At 39.2% G+C, this 17947-nt stretch overlaps 2 protein-coding genes across 2 annotated transcripts; one reads left to right on the top strand and one right to left on the bottom strand.

Moving 5' to 3' along the window:
* Positions 1-1163: 1163 nt before the first annotated feature.
* Positions 1164-5437, bottom strand: wnt1 (wingless-type MMTV integration site family, member 1). Its single transcript, XM_028453220.1, has 5 exons — positions 5323-5437; positions 4983-5088; positions 2824-3077; positions 2395-2660; positions 1164-2291 (listed from the first exon to the last, which is right to left on the bottom strand). Exons 2-5 carry the CDS (start codon positions 5081-5083, stop codon positions 1800-1802), a joined length of 1113 nt encoding a protein of 370 aa, XP_028309021.1. The 5' UTR covers positions 5084-5088; positions 5323-5437; the 3' UTR covers positions 1164-1799.
* A 2396-nt stretch (positions 5438-7833) lies between these two features.
* Positions 7834-11647, top strand: wnt10b (wingless-type MMTV integration site family, member 10b). The gene is made up of 4 exons (XM_028453446.1): positions 7834-8015; positions 9330-9592; positions 9699-10135; positions 10218-11647. The coding sequence occupies exons 1-4, from the start codon at positions 7942-7944 to the stop codon at positions 10716-10718; spliced, it is 1275 nt and encodes a 424-aa protein (XP_028309247.1). The 5' UTR covers positions 7834-7941; the 3' UTR covers positions 10719-11647.
* The last annotated feature ends 6300 nt before the right edge of the window (positions 11648-17947 follow it).

The raw sequence follows: 17947 nt of genomic DNA, 5'->3' as shown, positions 1-17947 counted from the left end.
TTTTTCTCAGTTTCTCTCAGACCTTTCAGGCCAATTCACTGCAGTGAACTGATTTACTGTATAAAAAAAAGGCTATGTGTTAGAGGATAAGCAGGGTCTTGTCTCTGTGGTTGGTGGCAAAGATGCAGGGATGTTTTGTGAGCTGGAGAAAGAGTCTGCTTTGGTGGTGATAATAGGATTAAGCAAAGGACACCCAGGGATAGGCTTATATGTCCACATGGTCTGTTGTCAAAACTCAAACCTAGAAGCTATAGCAGACATAATAGCATCTTTTGACACATTCAGGAGAGCAACTTAATTGAAAATATAGACTTTATTGTTCTATCACACAGTACAAAACCAACTGGAACCTAAATGATCTCATTTAAAATCTAAAAACATATTTTCTTACATCTCTCTATAACAGTATAAAATCCGTCAAAAAAATAAATACCTTGTATTTACATGCGTACAAAAGGAAACATTCAGTGCATGACCAATCGCAAGTGTTTTTACTGACGATAAGCAGTAAAGAGTTAATGTTCTCTTTTCTTTTCTTTTCTTTTTTTAGCAAAACAACAATAACAACAACAACAACAACAACAATCTCCTGATATGACTCCAATGATAACACAGTCTTGTCTTACATTGAGACACATAATCACCTTTGTAAGTTTACAAGTGACATCTTTATAAATATATTCAAACAGTTTCATATTTACAGCATTTTGGCATTTTGGTCATTAAAGCTAATATCCAGTATAATACATACAGTACATGTTACTCCACCAAAAGGTTTTTGGGAAAGTCTTTCCCCTGCAAAGTAGCTAAAATAAATATGTTTGCCTAACTAGAATGTAGGAGAACTTTAACCCTGCTCAGATGTGTTTACATGATATTAGTTGGTGCTTTATAACTTCATAGTGCTTCAATGAGGGTTATGGATTTTCAGCACGCTGAGTTCAGCAGTTCTCTTTTCATTGGCATTCCTTTTTCTTTTCCACTGCAAACATTACAGATTTGCAAAACTACATTTACAGCATGTTGTACCATATAGTGTATCAATAGTATACATTCAGCCCGTTTTGCCTTCGTAAGATTTTATCAGGTTGTGTTTTCCTTGGTTACAGTCATGTCACATCAGAAGTATATCTTGTGCTAGCTCACAGCGTCAAATCGGGGTTGAAGTTTTGGAATAATTTTTGTGGAGATCCAAAACAAGAAAAAATCCTTAATTAAGAAATCAAAAAAAATTGGCACAGCTTCTTGGGCCTAAGTACACGAGCGGTAAACCGATAACCATATTAAGGAGTAATAACAGTTAAGATGGTCTCTATGTTAACATTTAAACAATTTGGTTTGGTCTCTGTACACCAAAAAAAATATCTCAGGGTTGTGACCAGTTTATGAGAGCTTGTGTTTGTGGTTTTCAAGCAACAGAAACCTCTGTGAAGCATTTTGTCCAGTTTATGCCTCAGTTGGAGAAATTGGGGCGGTGGCACTACCTGCTCCACTCCACACCACATTCCTTTATTCCTGTTTAATTTCTAATCCACGGTGTAAACATTAGAGAGTAGATTGATTTCAATCTACGTAAACAGTGGTCATGATTGAATGTCTGATAACCATAAGCACTACCCGCAAAGCGCAAGCACATATATTCCATGTATACCCTGTTCAATTATTTGTGCTTTTCACCTTTTCCAACTTTACTAAACACTGATTATTTAGGCCAGAGATTTATCAGCCTTTCCACCTAGTTTTTTGGTCTACTACCTGATCTGGTCCCTCATATATAGCCCTTTGATATGCACCACTGATCATTGGCATTGATGTGATATTCTCGTACTGGTGCAATTCAAGCAGCTAACATGACAACACCAATGGAACGTGCAGTGGCAACGCTCAGTCACGCTCTCCATCAGCGTCTTATGTCCACGTCCACAGCACAGCAGCTCACATCCATCCAAGCCTGGCGAGGAGCTGTTACACATTCTCCCAGATGTTCCCAAAGTGCCAGTTTTCCCATTGTAGGAGCAGAAGTTTGGCGATTTCTCAAAGTAAACAAGGTCCATGGCAGAAGGGGGTTTGTGGGCAGGATTCTCAGGTTCGAGGTGACGGGGATCAGCTCGGTGAGAAGCACGATTGCTGCCCTTGTTTCCATAAACCACCCTGGAAGCACCATCAAAGCGGTCCTTGAGGAAGTCTCCAACTGTGCGGAAGCTGGGCAGGCGCATCCAGCAGGTGCGCACGGTGCACGAGCCTGACATTCCATGGCATTTACACTCCTGACGCATCTCTGAGGATACCGTCTGCAGACAAAGGGAAAAAATAAAATACTCTGATGAGATTTCATTGAAGTTGCACCACATATACATCTGGCTCTATAAAAATGTTTCTGTGTCAAAGCATTACCATTCTACCAGCCTCATTGTTGTGTACGTTGGTCAGGTAGCGTAGATCTCTTCCTCTTTCACTGGAGTCAATAAACTCCCGGCTGAACACTCGACCAAAGTCCACATTATCACTGCAGCCCCCCCAATGCCAGTCTGGTCCTCCGGGACCTCTGCGACGGTAATCACATGTGCAGGATTCAATGGCTCCTTCTGAGCAAGAGCGAGCGACAGCATGGGTCACTCCTGCACTGGTGATGGCCAACACAAACGCGGTCTCTCTGCAACCTAAGGAAAAAGCATCAAAACTTCCAATTAGAAATGAATCAGCTTTTCACCGTTTAATTCTGAAAATTTAAAAACACTTTCAGATAGACGTGATAGACATAAAGCTGTTCAAAGTTTGCTTGTTGAGAAAAACAGAAACAATGAACAGAAGGACAATACTCACCTCGATTGACTATTTTGCCAAAGACAGCTGGGCTGTGTGTGGTCGGGCAGTTCCAACGGCGGTTGCGGAACTGCCACTTGCACTCCTTTATGGCAGTGTGCAGCCCAGCAGCGATGGCGTGTAAGATGCCAGGATTCTGCCGAATCAACCGACGCTGGCGACGACTCAGAAGGGCCAAACTAGGGTCCAAGACCAATTGCACATTCTTGGAATTGGTGAGGAGGTTGGAGGAGGAAGCCACATTGACAATACCCCTGGCACCACACAAGGACAAGGGAAATCAGGGTCAAGAAGCTGGCACAATGTGCATGTTGCTCCACAGGTGACCAGTTTGACTATGAAACTGATGTTTCTTGGCATCGTATGAGTGTTGAGACTTGCAAATGGTGTTTTTTAATCGTGTTCAGCAACACATGCTGTTCCTTGTCTGTAAGGAGACAGTAAGTCTGTGAGGGACAATACACACTTCAGACTTGGTAGACAAACTGAATATGTACGACTTTCACATCTTTACAAGTCACTTAGACCAGACACATGACCCAGTCATACTCACTATTGTGTCTGTGTGTATGTTTATATAAATAGCAAGTTAAGAGCCCCCTAAGCTAAAGTTTTTATCAAAATATATATTTTATTTTTATTTTTCACAGAAAGGCAGTTTCAAATTATCAATTCTAAACATACTTGTTTTCTTTAGAAAGCATAAAATATCTATATATTTTTAAACAATAACAGAACTTCTTTGAAAAATCAAAACGACTTGGCTTCATTATCCCCTGGAATTTTTTTTATTGAGCCATACAAACGTATGCTTTAACTTTGTAATGATCAAAGCTTGTAACGTCAAGTTAAAACAGACCCTTTTTCAAATCCTAACTGACTAAAGCCTTGAAAATAAATGAAATCAGTTAAGACTTCAGGGAAAAAACAACACTGATGCTTAACTAAACAAAAAGCAGGAGCTGAATATATATACATATATATATAGTGCAACGTTGCAGCTAATACTTTTGAGTCTACTGATTTTGTATCAAGTCAACACATTTCATTGTTGTGTTCAAGTTAAAATAATGTAAGCATTCAAAAAAAAAAAAAAAAACTAGGATGTTTGGAAAAAAAAAACATTATTTGCTCTTCCTAACATTGCTTGGTAAATAAATACATATACTCATAAATAACTATATAGAATAACATCAATACTATGTAAATAAAATAATATGTGCAAAATAAAGTCATAATTCCAATAATAGTGTAACTAAAAAATAAAAAATAAAAACCTCCTGCTCCCACCTTGTTTGACCCAGTGGGATTTAATACAACTAAACAGGTGGGGTGTAGTTTTTTCAATCCCATTTATTCCATTTTTTCCCGTAATTGTGTGACCTCTTCTCGTGTTTATCATGCGTAAAAACGAGCTACTTTGGGCCCGTAAGAGGCGCTGAAGCTGACGGGCTTATAAGAAAGATGAATTATCATCAAGTCCTTTTTTTTGTTGCTGAATTCTTTCTAAACAGTGTCGTCGATGCTTGTTTTTTGGCTTTCGTCTGACATTGGAAATATTTGGAAGCACATTGTGCGCAGAAGCCCGACCTTCCTGGCGCACGCAAACATCGCTCCAAAATTTCAGTAAGTTTATGGACGCTGAAAGAATGTAGAAAATATATTAAACTGTTCATCTTAGTTTTTCTTTCCCCATTAATATATTGCGTGGCTGTTTATAAGTTTGAGTTATCGGTGTGGACAGAGGATTAGAATGGATCAAGATTGCGTGCAACTATAGGAAATAAATCCATATTTTAATTATCCCACAATAGGGAAAATTGCCCGATGTTCCAACCACTAGGACAGGGTGGGATAGGGAGAGTTGATTAAATATACCGCAAATAAAAGGTGAAAGAGTAATTATTAGGGCCGAGAATTCAGTTTATTGTTCTGCTGCTGGACAGTAATTTGGAAAAATTGCCAATTGTAAAAGTAAAAAATAAATAAATAAATAAATACTCCATGCGGTCAAAAGTTGTGACCATGATCCAAAACTAACACTTTACTCAGAGTCATGCAGCAAGAAGTGATGTGAGCCAGTGAGAGCTGAGGGGTATCCCTGTGTTTTTCATTAAAATCAGTGCGCATGCATGCAGCCACATGCAGACCAAACTCACCACCACCGGCCGCTGTTGTTGACGGCTCCTGTTCCGGAGAGCGAGGACACGAGCAGGATGCACGCAGCTTTAACCCCTAACAGCAGCACCAGGCTCCTCATGGTGACTTCAGAAAGAAAGAAAGAAAGAAAGAAAGAAAAAAGAAAGAAAGAAAGAAAGACATCACCATTTGGCACGGATTTTACGCACTTGTGCACAAATGCGCATTTCTTGCTAAAATCGAACATATGTGAAAATAAATAAATCATACAACTTTAAACATTGCAGATTTATGCAGATTATATAAGAGATGATCTGGAATTTAAAAGGAACACAAGTGTGAGCTGTAAGTGGGACTCACCGCGGTGTGGTTGGAGAGCTGAACGGATGCGGCCCTAATTGACTCCAATGGAAATTGAGTGGAGACAGGTTGTTGAGTGATGTGAAGCGTCCAGGCAGGATGCTGCTGCTGCTGCTGCAGTCTTCCTCACTCTGTCTCTCTCAGTGATGCTCTGCACGGCGCATTGAACGCGTGGGACAGTCCCGAAGACTTGATCCCCTCGGTGACTGATAGGCAACACATTCTTCTCTTATTGAGCGCTACGAAGGGAATAAAAAAGGGATTTGCTGCTCTCATCTCCCTCTGTTTTTTTTCACAGCCTTTTCAATAGGATTGGAGGGAGGGATAGTTAATGCTCTTCATAGGGCGCACAATGAATAAGGAAACAACTGAGCAGAAAAAGAGAAAGGAAGAAATAAAACAGGGCAATCCACTGTTGTTGCGCATATTACTTCGTGGTATCTCACGGTCGTCACAGAATCGAATCCCTGTTAAAAGAAATGGGAGCGCGCCTCTGAGTACTTTCCCACTGTCCGTGCGTCCTCATCCAGACTAGCAGAGGGGATAAGTGCCTGTGATGGTGCAGATGCTGTGGGTGCGCCCGTTTTGGTGCTGTGCCTCTGCTCACATTTGGTCTACAATACAGTTGGAGCGGAATCTGAGCCGTCTGAAGCTGGCCTTTTTACCCGGTGGTTGGATTAGACTACTCCCTAACCGCATCTCCTCCTCTCTCCAAACGCGCTGCCAAAATGTGCTCTAAGGCCATCAATGGTTTTCCTGAGCCACCCAATCACCCTTATATAAGTTTATGGCAACACATCATATTAATATTGTTTCCTGAAATTAACTTTTATTTCAAACTGTGGTGCAACAATTGTATCAACACCAGGTCGCTATTAATACGCATAAACGCACCATTGATGACGAGCCTTTTCTTGTCTTATAACTCACTCTCCACGCTGACCTACCTAAATCTTTTTCAAAGGCGGGAGGATGAAAAATGGCCTCCAATCAGAAGTTTGATATATGGTGAATCAGGGACTGAGGATGAAAATCAGCCCAAACATCTGGCCTGCAGACCTCCCTCGACGCAGTGTAATCACAGCTTGAGCCACTTTGCGGCATCTCCATCAAACCTCAGACATAAGAGGAAGCTAAAATGTCCCCAAACTTCTCCATATTGGTTCATGGGAGATTGTTTCATTTATCTGGGAAATTTGCATGTTCCACGTTAGTCACAGCAGCGGCTGTAGGCTGAATAATCTCTTTCCCTTCCTCTGCACTTCTCTCTTTCTCTCCCTGGATGACAGTAAAAGGAAGTGGGCTTTTGTAGAAAGCTGTAATGACAGCCATCCCCACGTTTATACCCCAGCTTTATATGAAGGTGCTCAAACGGGTTTCCTGGAGCAGTCATGCGACACCGAGCAGATTAGAGTTTCAATCCGGATAAAGGGGGCCTTTTATATACAAATCAACTTCAAATCACTTTTTAAGCCACTTAGATATACACACCAAGGCAGAATGCTAATGCACTTTTCATTGCTGCAGCTTAGGCAATGGAAGGAGATTAGATGAATTGGTGTCACTAAGCAAACCGTGTTTGAGGGGGGTTTTAACTTAATTTTATGAAAGTAGCACATGCACCTTTCAGATCCAGGAGAAATATTTACGCAGTGGTGACAGTTTGAATAGAAATATAGATATGAGTGGAATTAAATCTGATGTACTGAATAACCAAGTTATTTTTAATTTTATTTTTTTTACATAGGAATGAAACAAAGTGTTGGACATTTTTGCTCATCATTCATCAAATCGTAAAATGTTTTTTTCCCCTTCAAAATTAGTTTAACATCAATCGCTATTTGACAAATTTATTTCAAGCATAATCAGACACAGCCAGTGCAGGGACAAGCAGGGAGAACACAGGACTCCAAACGGTATTGTTGTGCGTGTGAGCGTGCGTGTGTACCCGCCTGCCTGCTGCTGCCTCGCTGCCGTACAGTGGAACCAGCTCTGCCCCCTCCCCCATTCATCTTTCTTTTCTTTTTTTTAAACTCACCCCTTATGAACCGAATCTCTCTTGGTTTTCCAGATTTCATGTCATTGCGTGTTATCTGCACATGTTCTCCACACAAACTCCTCTGCTCGTTCACTTTACGCGTCATTCTGTCTCAATAACACGCAGCGTGAATAACTTCAATTTTATGTGCAGTAATAAATAAATAAATAAATATGATCAGTGTGTCAGATTATTGCTGAGTAAATCCGCTATACTAAATTCTTGTTGGGTTATTTGGATCACTGGTTTATCCTTGTGCGTAAAAGTTTGGAGATTTTACGCGCACAGCCCTCAGATCTTAAAACAATCAACTGGTGATTCAGCTTTCATGTTGAATAATATTTGGCAAACCGCCGCCTGTGGAGGCATCTTTCCAACTCCTCTCCCCTCCCCTCTGTCTCCCCCCTCCCGTTTGCTCTCGCCCCTGAGCGCCTCTGTCCTCCGTCTTCAGTCCTCTGTCGTTTGGCGGTGCATCGATAAAAGATACCGGACTCATTTTTTTTTTTTTTAACAAGTTCACGAGCAGCAGTTGAACGCGTTACCAGTGTTTTAATGTCACGCCGCGGAAGAGGCTTATCAAAATGGAGCTACCAAAAAAACTCCGTTGGGACCAATTCCTGATTTTGGCTGCGGCACTTGTGTCACCTGCATTGCCGTAAGTGCACTTGAGAGCGTCAGTGCAGGAGTTATCCTATTGCTGCATGGACATATGGGGTAGTGAGAACATCACAGTTATATTTTTTAATTTTAAATTTCTTTTTATGCACACATTCATTTTAATGGCTATGTTCGCGTTTTACCTGGTTTTGTTTTTATTTGTGAATAAGTATTCAATCCTGTAGCCAGAGTTAATTGTCTATAACAAACAAAATGCATGCAGTGGCATTTCTTTACGAGGTTGCATCGGGTGGTTAAACGTGATTAATTGTGATGCCTCACACATAAAACATTAGAGTTCCATGCTTAACAAAGCACTGAGCCACATCATTAGGCTTTAAAAAATATCATTTACTTTTGGAAAAGTGTGGTGTCAGGTTTTTCCTTTATCGAAGCAGATTTCTATATTATTATGATTTAGAGATTTTACAAAGTATCCAAACATCCTCTCACCAAAGTTGTTCTCTGTCTTCTAGAGATGTAACGATTCACTCAACTCCCGATGCGATTCGATTCACGATACTGGGTTCACAATACGATTCTCTCACGATTTATTTTACAAAATATGACTGTACATAAATGACTGAAAAATATTACTTTATTTTTTTATTTTTTTTTAAATACTGTACTATTTTCTTTTTATTTTTCAATGTCAAAATAATCCCTTGATAAACTATTCAAAACAATGCAATTTAACTAAAAATAAATCTTGAATGAAATAAATAAAGGAATAATACAAATAAAGAAGAAGCCTATTAATTTAAATTCTGGTTCTATAGTAAACAATACAAAACTGCATAATAGTTCTTTTTCTTGTTAAAAGTGAAACTGAAAATGTATTTTGTGTCTTAACAATTGGACCTTAAAAAAGAAAAAAAAAAAACAGTCTGCACTGTATTTGGACCAGCAGAGGGCGCTGGTAACCCAGTGATCGGTTGGCATGCAGATATCTTGCAGTGAAGAAGAGATGCTATGCTAGGAAACAGAGCTAATAGAAAACCGTGACTTTTACAGATATTCACGTAATATTACAGATATTCTTTTTTTTTTTAATATTACAGATATTCTTTTGGTGCTAAAGGGGTAAGGAATCATTTATGAATATGTTCAACAGTAGTAGGCGGCCAGAAAGAAAGTATTAGCAGATTTCGCACGCCGCCAACACTTCTGGATAGCGCTCTCTGCTGTTTAAAAAAAGTACTGCAATTCAATTTTCACAGCATCGATGTGAACCTTGATACCTATGAATCGATTTTTAACTGCCTTACGATTAATCGTTACATCCTTACTGTCTTCATATCTCCGTTTCTAGAGTGTTGTGTAATGACATTCTCAGCCTGAGGGTGGCAGGAGATCCAGTGCTAACCCCTAACTCTGTGTGCCTGAGGCTGGCAGGCCTCAGTAAACGTCAGATGCGGATGTGCGTGCGCAACCCTGATGTGACAGCATCTGCTCTGCAGGGAATCCAGGTGGCCATCCATGAATGCCAGCACCAGCTCCGAGACCAGCGCTGGAACTGCTCCACGCTGGAGGGACTGGAAAAGTTGCCTCATCACAGCACTATCCTCAACAGAGGTTTGACTTCATAAATATTGGTCTTTAAAAGGCTTAAAATAGGGACATGTGAAGGCATTAGAGGGGATAGTCTCATAAGTGTGCATCATGTTTGCCCTGTTCCCAGGTTTCCGTGAGAGTGCCTTCTCCTTGGCCTTATTGGCTGCTGGTGTGGCTCATTCTGTGGCTTCGGCCTGCAGCATGGGCAAGCTGAAGGGGTGCGGCTGTGATGCCAAGCGTCGCCACGATGATGACAAGATCCGACTGAAGCTCACCCAGCTGCAGCTGCAGACCTTGCAGAAGGGTGGAGTAGGCATTGACTTAACGCGACCATTACTCTCAGATCTTAGCGTTCACAACTCCAACCTGAGATCTGACCAACCTGGCGCGCTCAAGCCTCTGCCAGATGAACTCAGGGCCATGCAGGATACCTGGGAGTGGGGTGGGTGTAGTCATGACCTTCGTTTTGGGGAGCGCTTCTCCAGGGACTGGCTCGATTCCCGTGGATCTCCGAGAGATATCCACGCACGCATGAGGATACATAACAACCGTGTGGGGCGACAGGTGAATGAGTGCTCAGATGTTCTCACAAACACAATCAGGATCTTTGTTGCACTTGTTACAACATGTGTCTTTTCCTACACAGATAGTGACTGACAACATGACAAGAAAATGCAAATGTCATGGCACATCCGGCAGCTGTCAGTTCAAGACCTGCTGGCACGTATCTCCGGAGTTTCGGCTTGTCGGTTCTATACTGAAGAAGAAATATCTGTCAGCCATCTTTGTCAACTCCCAGAACAAAAACAATGGGGTTTTCAACCCTCGAACAGAAAACAGAGCCAGTGGAAGATCGAGAGTATTTAGCGGGGTGCGGCGGCAAAGTGTTTCCAGAGAGCTGGTGTACTTTGAGAAGTCTGTGGACTTCTGCGAGGTCGACCCATCTGCAGATTCTCCAGGCACTCATGGACGCATCTGCAACAAAACCAGCTACAGCACAGATAGCTGCAGCTCATTGTGCTGTGGGCGAGGCCACAACATCCTCAAACACTCACGCAACGAACGCTGCAACTGTCGATTCCACTGGTGTTGCTACGTGCTGTGCGAGGAGTGTCACCTCACAGAGTGGGTCAATGTCTGCAAGTAGATTACAGCGCAGTGATTTCACACACCCAGGATTTCAAATGGCAAACCTGTCCCGTCATTCACTCTCATTGTTGAATAGCTCTGCTCGGGTCTCTGTTCACTTGCCCATTTTTTTCGTCTGTTCCTTCATCTGGGATGTATTTACTTTCTTTTGCTGCCGTTATCCTCAAAATGCCGTGTTAGAGATTGATGAGGTGACTCAAAGGATTTGTCTTTCTTTGGTGTGTTTAAAGTCTGCCCACTCTCTGCTTCTTCAGTGAAGCAGGACACGTTGTTTCACTGTTTACACAGACATCTCACTGTACAGTTTTTTGTGTTATTCAATGTGTTTGTGTATATATGTATAATGGTTTAATATTAATTATCATAAAAGTGCTGTAGGAGAGCTGTGTATCTTTGATCTCTAGTGTGCGATACACAAAAGGCAGCCAAGAAGCTCAGTGACTCAATCCTTCAGAAGAGAGAGGCTTTGCTGTGTTGTTAGCTTTTTGTTGTTTTTGTTGTTGTTGAACCAAAAATAATTTATGCAACTGGTGGTTTTTCGTCAACAACATTTTTATTGGGCCAAATTTAGACTAATACTGAATCCAAACAAAAAGAGGATGGATAAAACTATTTTGAGTATAAACAAATACAAGCTCTAGACAAAACTGCCGGTAGAGACAACATCCAACAAAACAAATTCCGTCACAGGGATCAGGGTGTCCCGATACATCTTTTTCACATCTGATATGACACCAATATTGTGTTTTTGCGTATTGTCGACGCCGATATTGATCTGATACAATATTAGTTTGAATCATACATACTTTTATGACTTGTTTTTCAGTGTGTAATGTACTGTATACTTGATTAAGTTATATTAGTCAAACAGAGATCAATAGTCAGCAATAGCTATGAGGAAAAACTGACCCATTAATTATTAAAGCTGCTACCACCAATCATTTTTTATTGGATAAAATCTCATAGTGTATGCCAGAGATGGGGTCAATTATAATTGTAATCGCGTACTTGATAATAATAACATTTATAGCGTAATTACAATTTAAATTGTAATATAAAAACAGTGTCATCATAATTGAATTGTACAGTAATTGAGTTCAGACAGTTGACTTTGTAATTGTAATTACCATGGAAATTCTATTAAAAATTTAAATAACAATTCAATTAAATGCAAAAACAGTTCTAAGGTTTACACATATGTATTTAATTATTAAAATATGTTTCATATTAAGTTTTCCTACTGCCTGTTAGTGAATCTTCAATCACACCCATGCAGGTGGTAAGGGTTAGGGGTTAGCTATAAAATAATTTTATTTAAAAAGGGATGATACAATTTTACACAGTAAAAATACTGTGAATGTAACTGATGTTTTTATAGTTATTGCTCAATTCCAACTCTTTTCCTTAGTTGGGCTTTCACGTAAGATATTATAATCAATGCACTAAAATGTAAAGATGCTAAAACGACACTACACACACGTACAAAAGCCCATTTAATCATCGCAGTGCTATATGAATAAAAGTTAGTAAAAGCGTAACTGAACTTTAGTCATTGAGAACTTAATTGTAATTGACTTTCAGAGAAAAATAATATTTGTGCTTTATTTGTAATTGGAAAAAAAACCATAGTCACTTTAATCGTAATTGAACATGGATAATTGAAAACATAATTGTAATTGATCCCAGCCGTAAATCGAACATCATTTACGCTAAAGAAATGAAGAAAAAAGGGTGACATTTCTCCTTAAAAATGTATTTTCATCTCCATCCTAAACACTAACATTTGTTGACATTTTTGCACATTGCATTGTGGGATGTGAAGTTGTGCAGAATACAGGAACAAACTAGCACAAAAACGCTGTCAAGGTAATCACTGTCCTCCTTTTCTGGCAAAAAACCCCCCACAACAAATCACAGTATATGTAAAAACCCTTCTATGCATCTGTTTATCAGAATCAGAATGCTTTATTTGCCAGGTACAGTGTAGAACATTACTAGGAATTTGACTTGGTAGTTGCAGCGAAAGAATACACATCAACACACGCGAGCAGCCATTTGCAGCGCCCACAGATGGTAAATGATGTTCGATTCAAGGCCTACGCTATGACTGTATCTAATGAAAAAAATATCAGATGTAGCAGCTTTAGCCAAGGGGCATCCATCCATTCATTTTCCAACCCATTTACTCCTTTTCAGGGTTTGGGTTACATGCATTTTAACATTAATTTAACCCCCCCCACACACTTTGTGAGATACACTGCTATTGTGTTCATGTTTGAAATAAAATTAAATCAAATCAAATCAAAAAACATAAGCAAATTCTGAAATTCAATAATGAAAAATAAGACAGTAAATAAATAAAAGCAATATATATTGTACCTGAGATTTTAGGTGCATGCTGATACTCATTTTCTGTTTTTTGTTTTGCTGATACTAGTTTGGTATCAATATGGAATCGGGACACCCTTACCCAGATTTATTATTTAATATGTGCCATTCAAAAGTAATGCGTGGGAAGTTAAATTGACTTCTATTGTGCTTTGTGTGTATAGTTTAAAAAGTGCTTTACACTGATTGTCAGATTCAGACAATGACAGAGGCTGAGCTGCCATGCATGGTTCAGTGTCTTGCTCAAGGACACTTAGGATTCGGAGCATGGAAACTCATAGCCTGGGATTGAACCACTGACGTCCTGATTAGAAGACATCCCAGCTCAGCACCTAAACCACTGCCTCCCAGTTCGACATGGAGGTATGAGGAATAAAAAAAATTAAAAAAAACTGGAACAGTAAAATGTCACTAATTTTTTTTTTTGTATTAATTTAACTGAAAACAGATGGATTTTTTTTTTCTCTCACAACAATTAAATCAAAGCTAAATCAAAATTTGTTTTCAAAATTGCTACTGTGTTGAACTCCAACCAAATTAGTAACAAAGTGTGTTTAATTTGCACCTTTGATTCATACAGAATTAGGGTTTCGATTATAGCTGTGCAATTCCATTATTGGTTCTTTAAATGAAAATGCAATTTATTCTTATTAAAACAAATCCAATGCTACTTTTGTATACAAATCCATTTACACGTGTGTTATCAGAGGTCATTGAAAGTTTTAAAATCACCCATAAAACTCATTCTAAGCTTTCCTTTGTCTATTTTGTTTCTCTGACCCACATGTAGATCATACAAAAATGAGAGATGGACCTGTTTTAAAGGATTGTGAGGGGGTGTGGGGGTGTGCCTGTGTAGATGAGGACTAAGCTCTGTGCAATAAGCCTTTTCACACTCACGGAAATCTTGCTTTCGTTCAGTTCTCATGAGAGTTCAATAGTCAAGAGGGATAAACTCGCCGTGGCTGACAATGAGTCTGACAGAGATTTAGGTTATTTTTACCGTTAGAGGATTAATTCCTTGAAATATATTTTGCGGAAACGTGACATTAGTCTCCAAGGTAGAAATGTAGAGTTAGCTGCTAAAGCTAATGCTGCACACGAGCTGAAAATTCAGGTTTGTCCTGACTTTTTAAACAGTGACTATTCAGCTGATCAGTGTGGTTTCACTGTTTAGTGTCCATCTTTGCGCTTCCTTCAAATTTGAAAATTGAATTAAAATAATAGTTTAAAAAATATTCACGGACCTGGTTAGTGAATGGTGTACCTCGTAAATTGACCTTTTCAAAGTGAGAACTCATATTGTCCCATCAATAATAATGATACATTTTATTTATAAGCGCTTTACAAAATTTCAAAGACACTTTACAGTTGTTAAAACAATTGGACAAATCCAAAAATAGAAAGAAACTAACAATAATAATGGCAAACAGAAAAAAAATACATAATCACAAGTTAAAAAATTGTGAGAAGGAGTGTGGAAACAGAGGAGGTCTGTCGCTTTAATACTGCTTCTCTCATCGGATTTACAAAAGTGCTCGAATACTGTATGTGCATCATTCCCGGGTAGAGTCTGAATTCCGCCTGCTGCAGACCCAGATTGATGTTTTTGTGCACCAGGGGCCACCTGTGTGGAAGCGAGGGGACTGCCTTGCTTCAATCCTGCTGCAGCTGCTCCCATCATTTTTTAAAAGTGCTTGGATCGGCCGAAAGTGGCACTGGTCCCTCCTCGAGTCCGAATATGTATATATATATACAGTATATATATATATACATATATGTATATATTACAGATGTGGGAGGTGAGAGGGTTTTTTTTAAACGACAGGTTCGTGCCTTTTTTACGGCTGCAGGATATTATATCCTTAAAGTACAACTTTTATTACTGCCGAGAAGTATCAAGAGAACAGAAAGTGGTTGTGATTATACTAGTCTTTGCTGTGCGAGCATCTGAGGAGAATCATCTGTCAGGAGTTCATATTCAAAGGGTGGAACATCGTGCACCAGTGTTGCTTGGATGCTGTGTTCTGTTACCTTGGAGATGGACTAGACAAATACAAACACATGCATTAAATCACATGAACGTAAATATGTACAAAGTCACGTACATGTTAAAATACTGGCAATAGAGTTTTGGTGGAAAACATGCTTGATGCTGAGCTGATTTAACTTGAGATTATGCAAACTGCTAATGTGATAGCAGCATTCCTTGATAACTATTATCCAAACTGTCGCCATGCACTGTCTTTTGGGAAAACCTCTTCTTCTAAACAGGATTTAATGCCAATTAAGTGTTGTTTGTGTGGAATTGGGTAAAATGTCCCTTGACTCCTGAGGAATGGTTGTGCCAGTGGCTGGAGGGCCTGTTTTTATCCTTTTTGGTGAATAGTGATGGGACAGTGAACAGTATATAGGAATGACAAGGACATGGATTTCTGGTTTGCGTTCCTTCATTCACTTTATCGTTTCACCCTGGAGCTGCTGCGAAGGGGAATTTCCTGTCACTATTCCTCCCATGTGTGAGACAGAGGTTGGTGGACAGCCTGGGACTGCTTTCTCTCCTGTACTCTGTTCTTTTTAGTAACGCAACACATTGACTGCCCCCTTCCACCCCACCATCCTTCGAGTAATGACATCCAGACTGGGCTGAAATTAAAGGGAGGCAGGGAGAGAGAGGAAGTTTGCAGAGATAAAAGTTCCCAACATTGATTGACAGTATGATTATACGTATAGACGGAGGCGATTTAGTGTGTTTAGTTGGATTTAAAGATGGAGAGATAGATTGCCCATCTACATACAGCAGCACAGATGCAGAAGCGTCTGACAAATGGGGTTTGGATAAAAAGTGAATAAAGTGTACTCTGTATAAATACATCCCTCAAAACATCTGCTTCTCAACTTCTGTTTCATTTTTGATGTGGGACGGGCAGGGATGGAGAGAGGGAGAGAAAACACAAGGAGCTGCAGCTACCCAGGACATCAAAGCCCCTGGCCTCAATGTGCAGGCCCTCATTAGTTCAGCTAGCAGAACCAACGAGACTTGTGATTGTGCTTGCTGAGGTGCACGCTGGCAGACACTTCAGAGGAAAAGTCTCCTTTAAGTCACGTCTCCCCACCCTGTACCTCTCCTCCTGCCACCACCAAGCCCTCTGCACGTAACCCCCCCCCCCAACCCCCATGTAACCCTCTCCAAACTCTGAACCCGACATGCTCCCCCACCATCCACTCCACCCCATAATCTGGTCTGCAGCTGGAAACATCTGCTCCCCTCTTTATTCCCCTGCCTTCACCGCTGAATTGATAAACACATCTATTACTGGACCACAGACTGACATGCTACAGAAACCAGAAAAAAAATGAAGGAAGTGTTGGATTCTCCTTTGGTTTTACGATGATATAAAATGTGATGGGGAAACCCCCGAAACAAACCCACACATGATGGAAACAACATAGCTAACATGATATCTCATCTTATTGGTATTCAAAGTTAAGGCTGCTAAAATATTGAACGAGTCCAGGTTTTGTGGCCTCCTGTCACCTCATAAACAGTGACACAATGAGATGCCGATGCCAGGAAGTATCACTTGGCATCCTATTACGGTCACTCATTTACTAATTCATTACGATGATTCCTGTGTTAATTATTCAAACACGTTTGCCTGCAGACTCTCTGCTTTAACTATTTTCAGAACACTGTGACAACATTAAACGGCATTTTTCAAAAAACAATTAGACACGTTTAAACTCAGGGTCTCAGCTTTCATCCAGATCAGAGGTCTGCATGTTTTAGGTGTCTCACAGCTTTAATACGCATGAGTGTTGTATATCAGGTCTGGTAATCAGAGCAGGGAGAAAACAAAACACTGTTGCTAAGATTAGACTCCATGTCTTAACAGAATACAAATGTTACTCTTATATATTTTTTTTATTTATTTTACCAGGTTTGGTCTTGCCTTAAAATCAGTGTATTCTTTAAAAGTCCTTATTTTAACAATAAGCTGCACTACTTAAAATCTAACAGCTTAAAATAAACATACATATTGCCTGTGGGCCAAATGTGACCCCATTAGGAGCACTGTTTATTTTTTAATTATTTAGTTGTGAATGAAAGTCTCTGTCTCAAAAGTGTAGAGGATAAAGCATTATAGTGTCACTTATTATGGGGCTAAATTTATATTATTATTATTATTATTATTATTATTATTATTATTATTATTATTATTATTATTATTATTATTATGTGAAAAAACAACAAATTACTATTCAGAATGATGAGCATTAAACATATGTAGTATTAATTAATTAAATTTTTTTATATGTGTATGTATCTATGTATATATATATTCTTGTACATGTGTGTATATATACATATATATATATATATGAAATATGAACAGCCTATTTCACTTTAAGTGTTGCTTACAAAAAATTGCTCACTCAATTTTTTTTCTCTCTCCCATTTCCTCTTTTTACTTCTTAAGATTCAATAGTGCAAAATGTATATATATTAAGTGAATTATCATGTATTATTGCTGTAATTTATCATTTTTTTTTAAATTAATGTTATTTTTCCTTCAGGATATTAAAAAATATTGTTCAACAGCAATTATTAACAAGCATTTTTGTTTTTAAGTAAAAATAAATAAATAAATAAATAAAGTAATAAAGTAATTTCCCCCTATAATTACTGAGGTATTTCAGATTCTGGTTCTGATAAGTGTGCTAAATAGCGCTAAAGTCTATAATTAACTAATTAAAATAAATGTGAAATGTAGCTAATTATTTATTCAGATTTTTAAAAGGTCATTCTTTAATGTTAAAGAGCTTAGGGGAGCTAGT

This window comes from Gouania willdenowi, chromosome 7 (genome assembly GCF_900634775.1).
Source record: "Gouania willdenowi chromosome 7, fGouWil2.1, whole genome shotgun sequence".
In the NCBI taxonomy this organism is placed as follows: Eukaryota; Metazoa; Chordata; class Actinopteri; order Blenniiformes; family Gobiesocidae; genus Gouania; species Gouania willdenowi.
The sequence above is the reverse complement of the archived record's forward strand: the minus strand, read 5'-3'. Positions and strand labels throughout refer to the sequence as shown.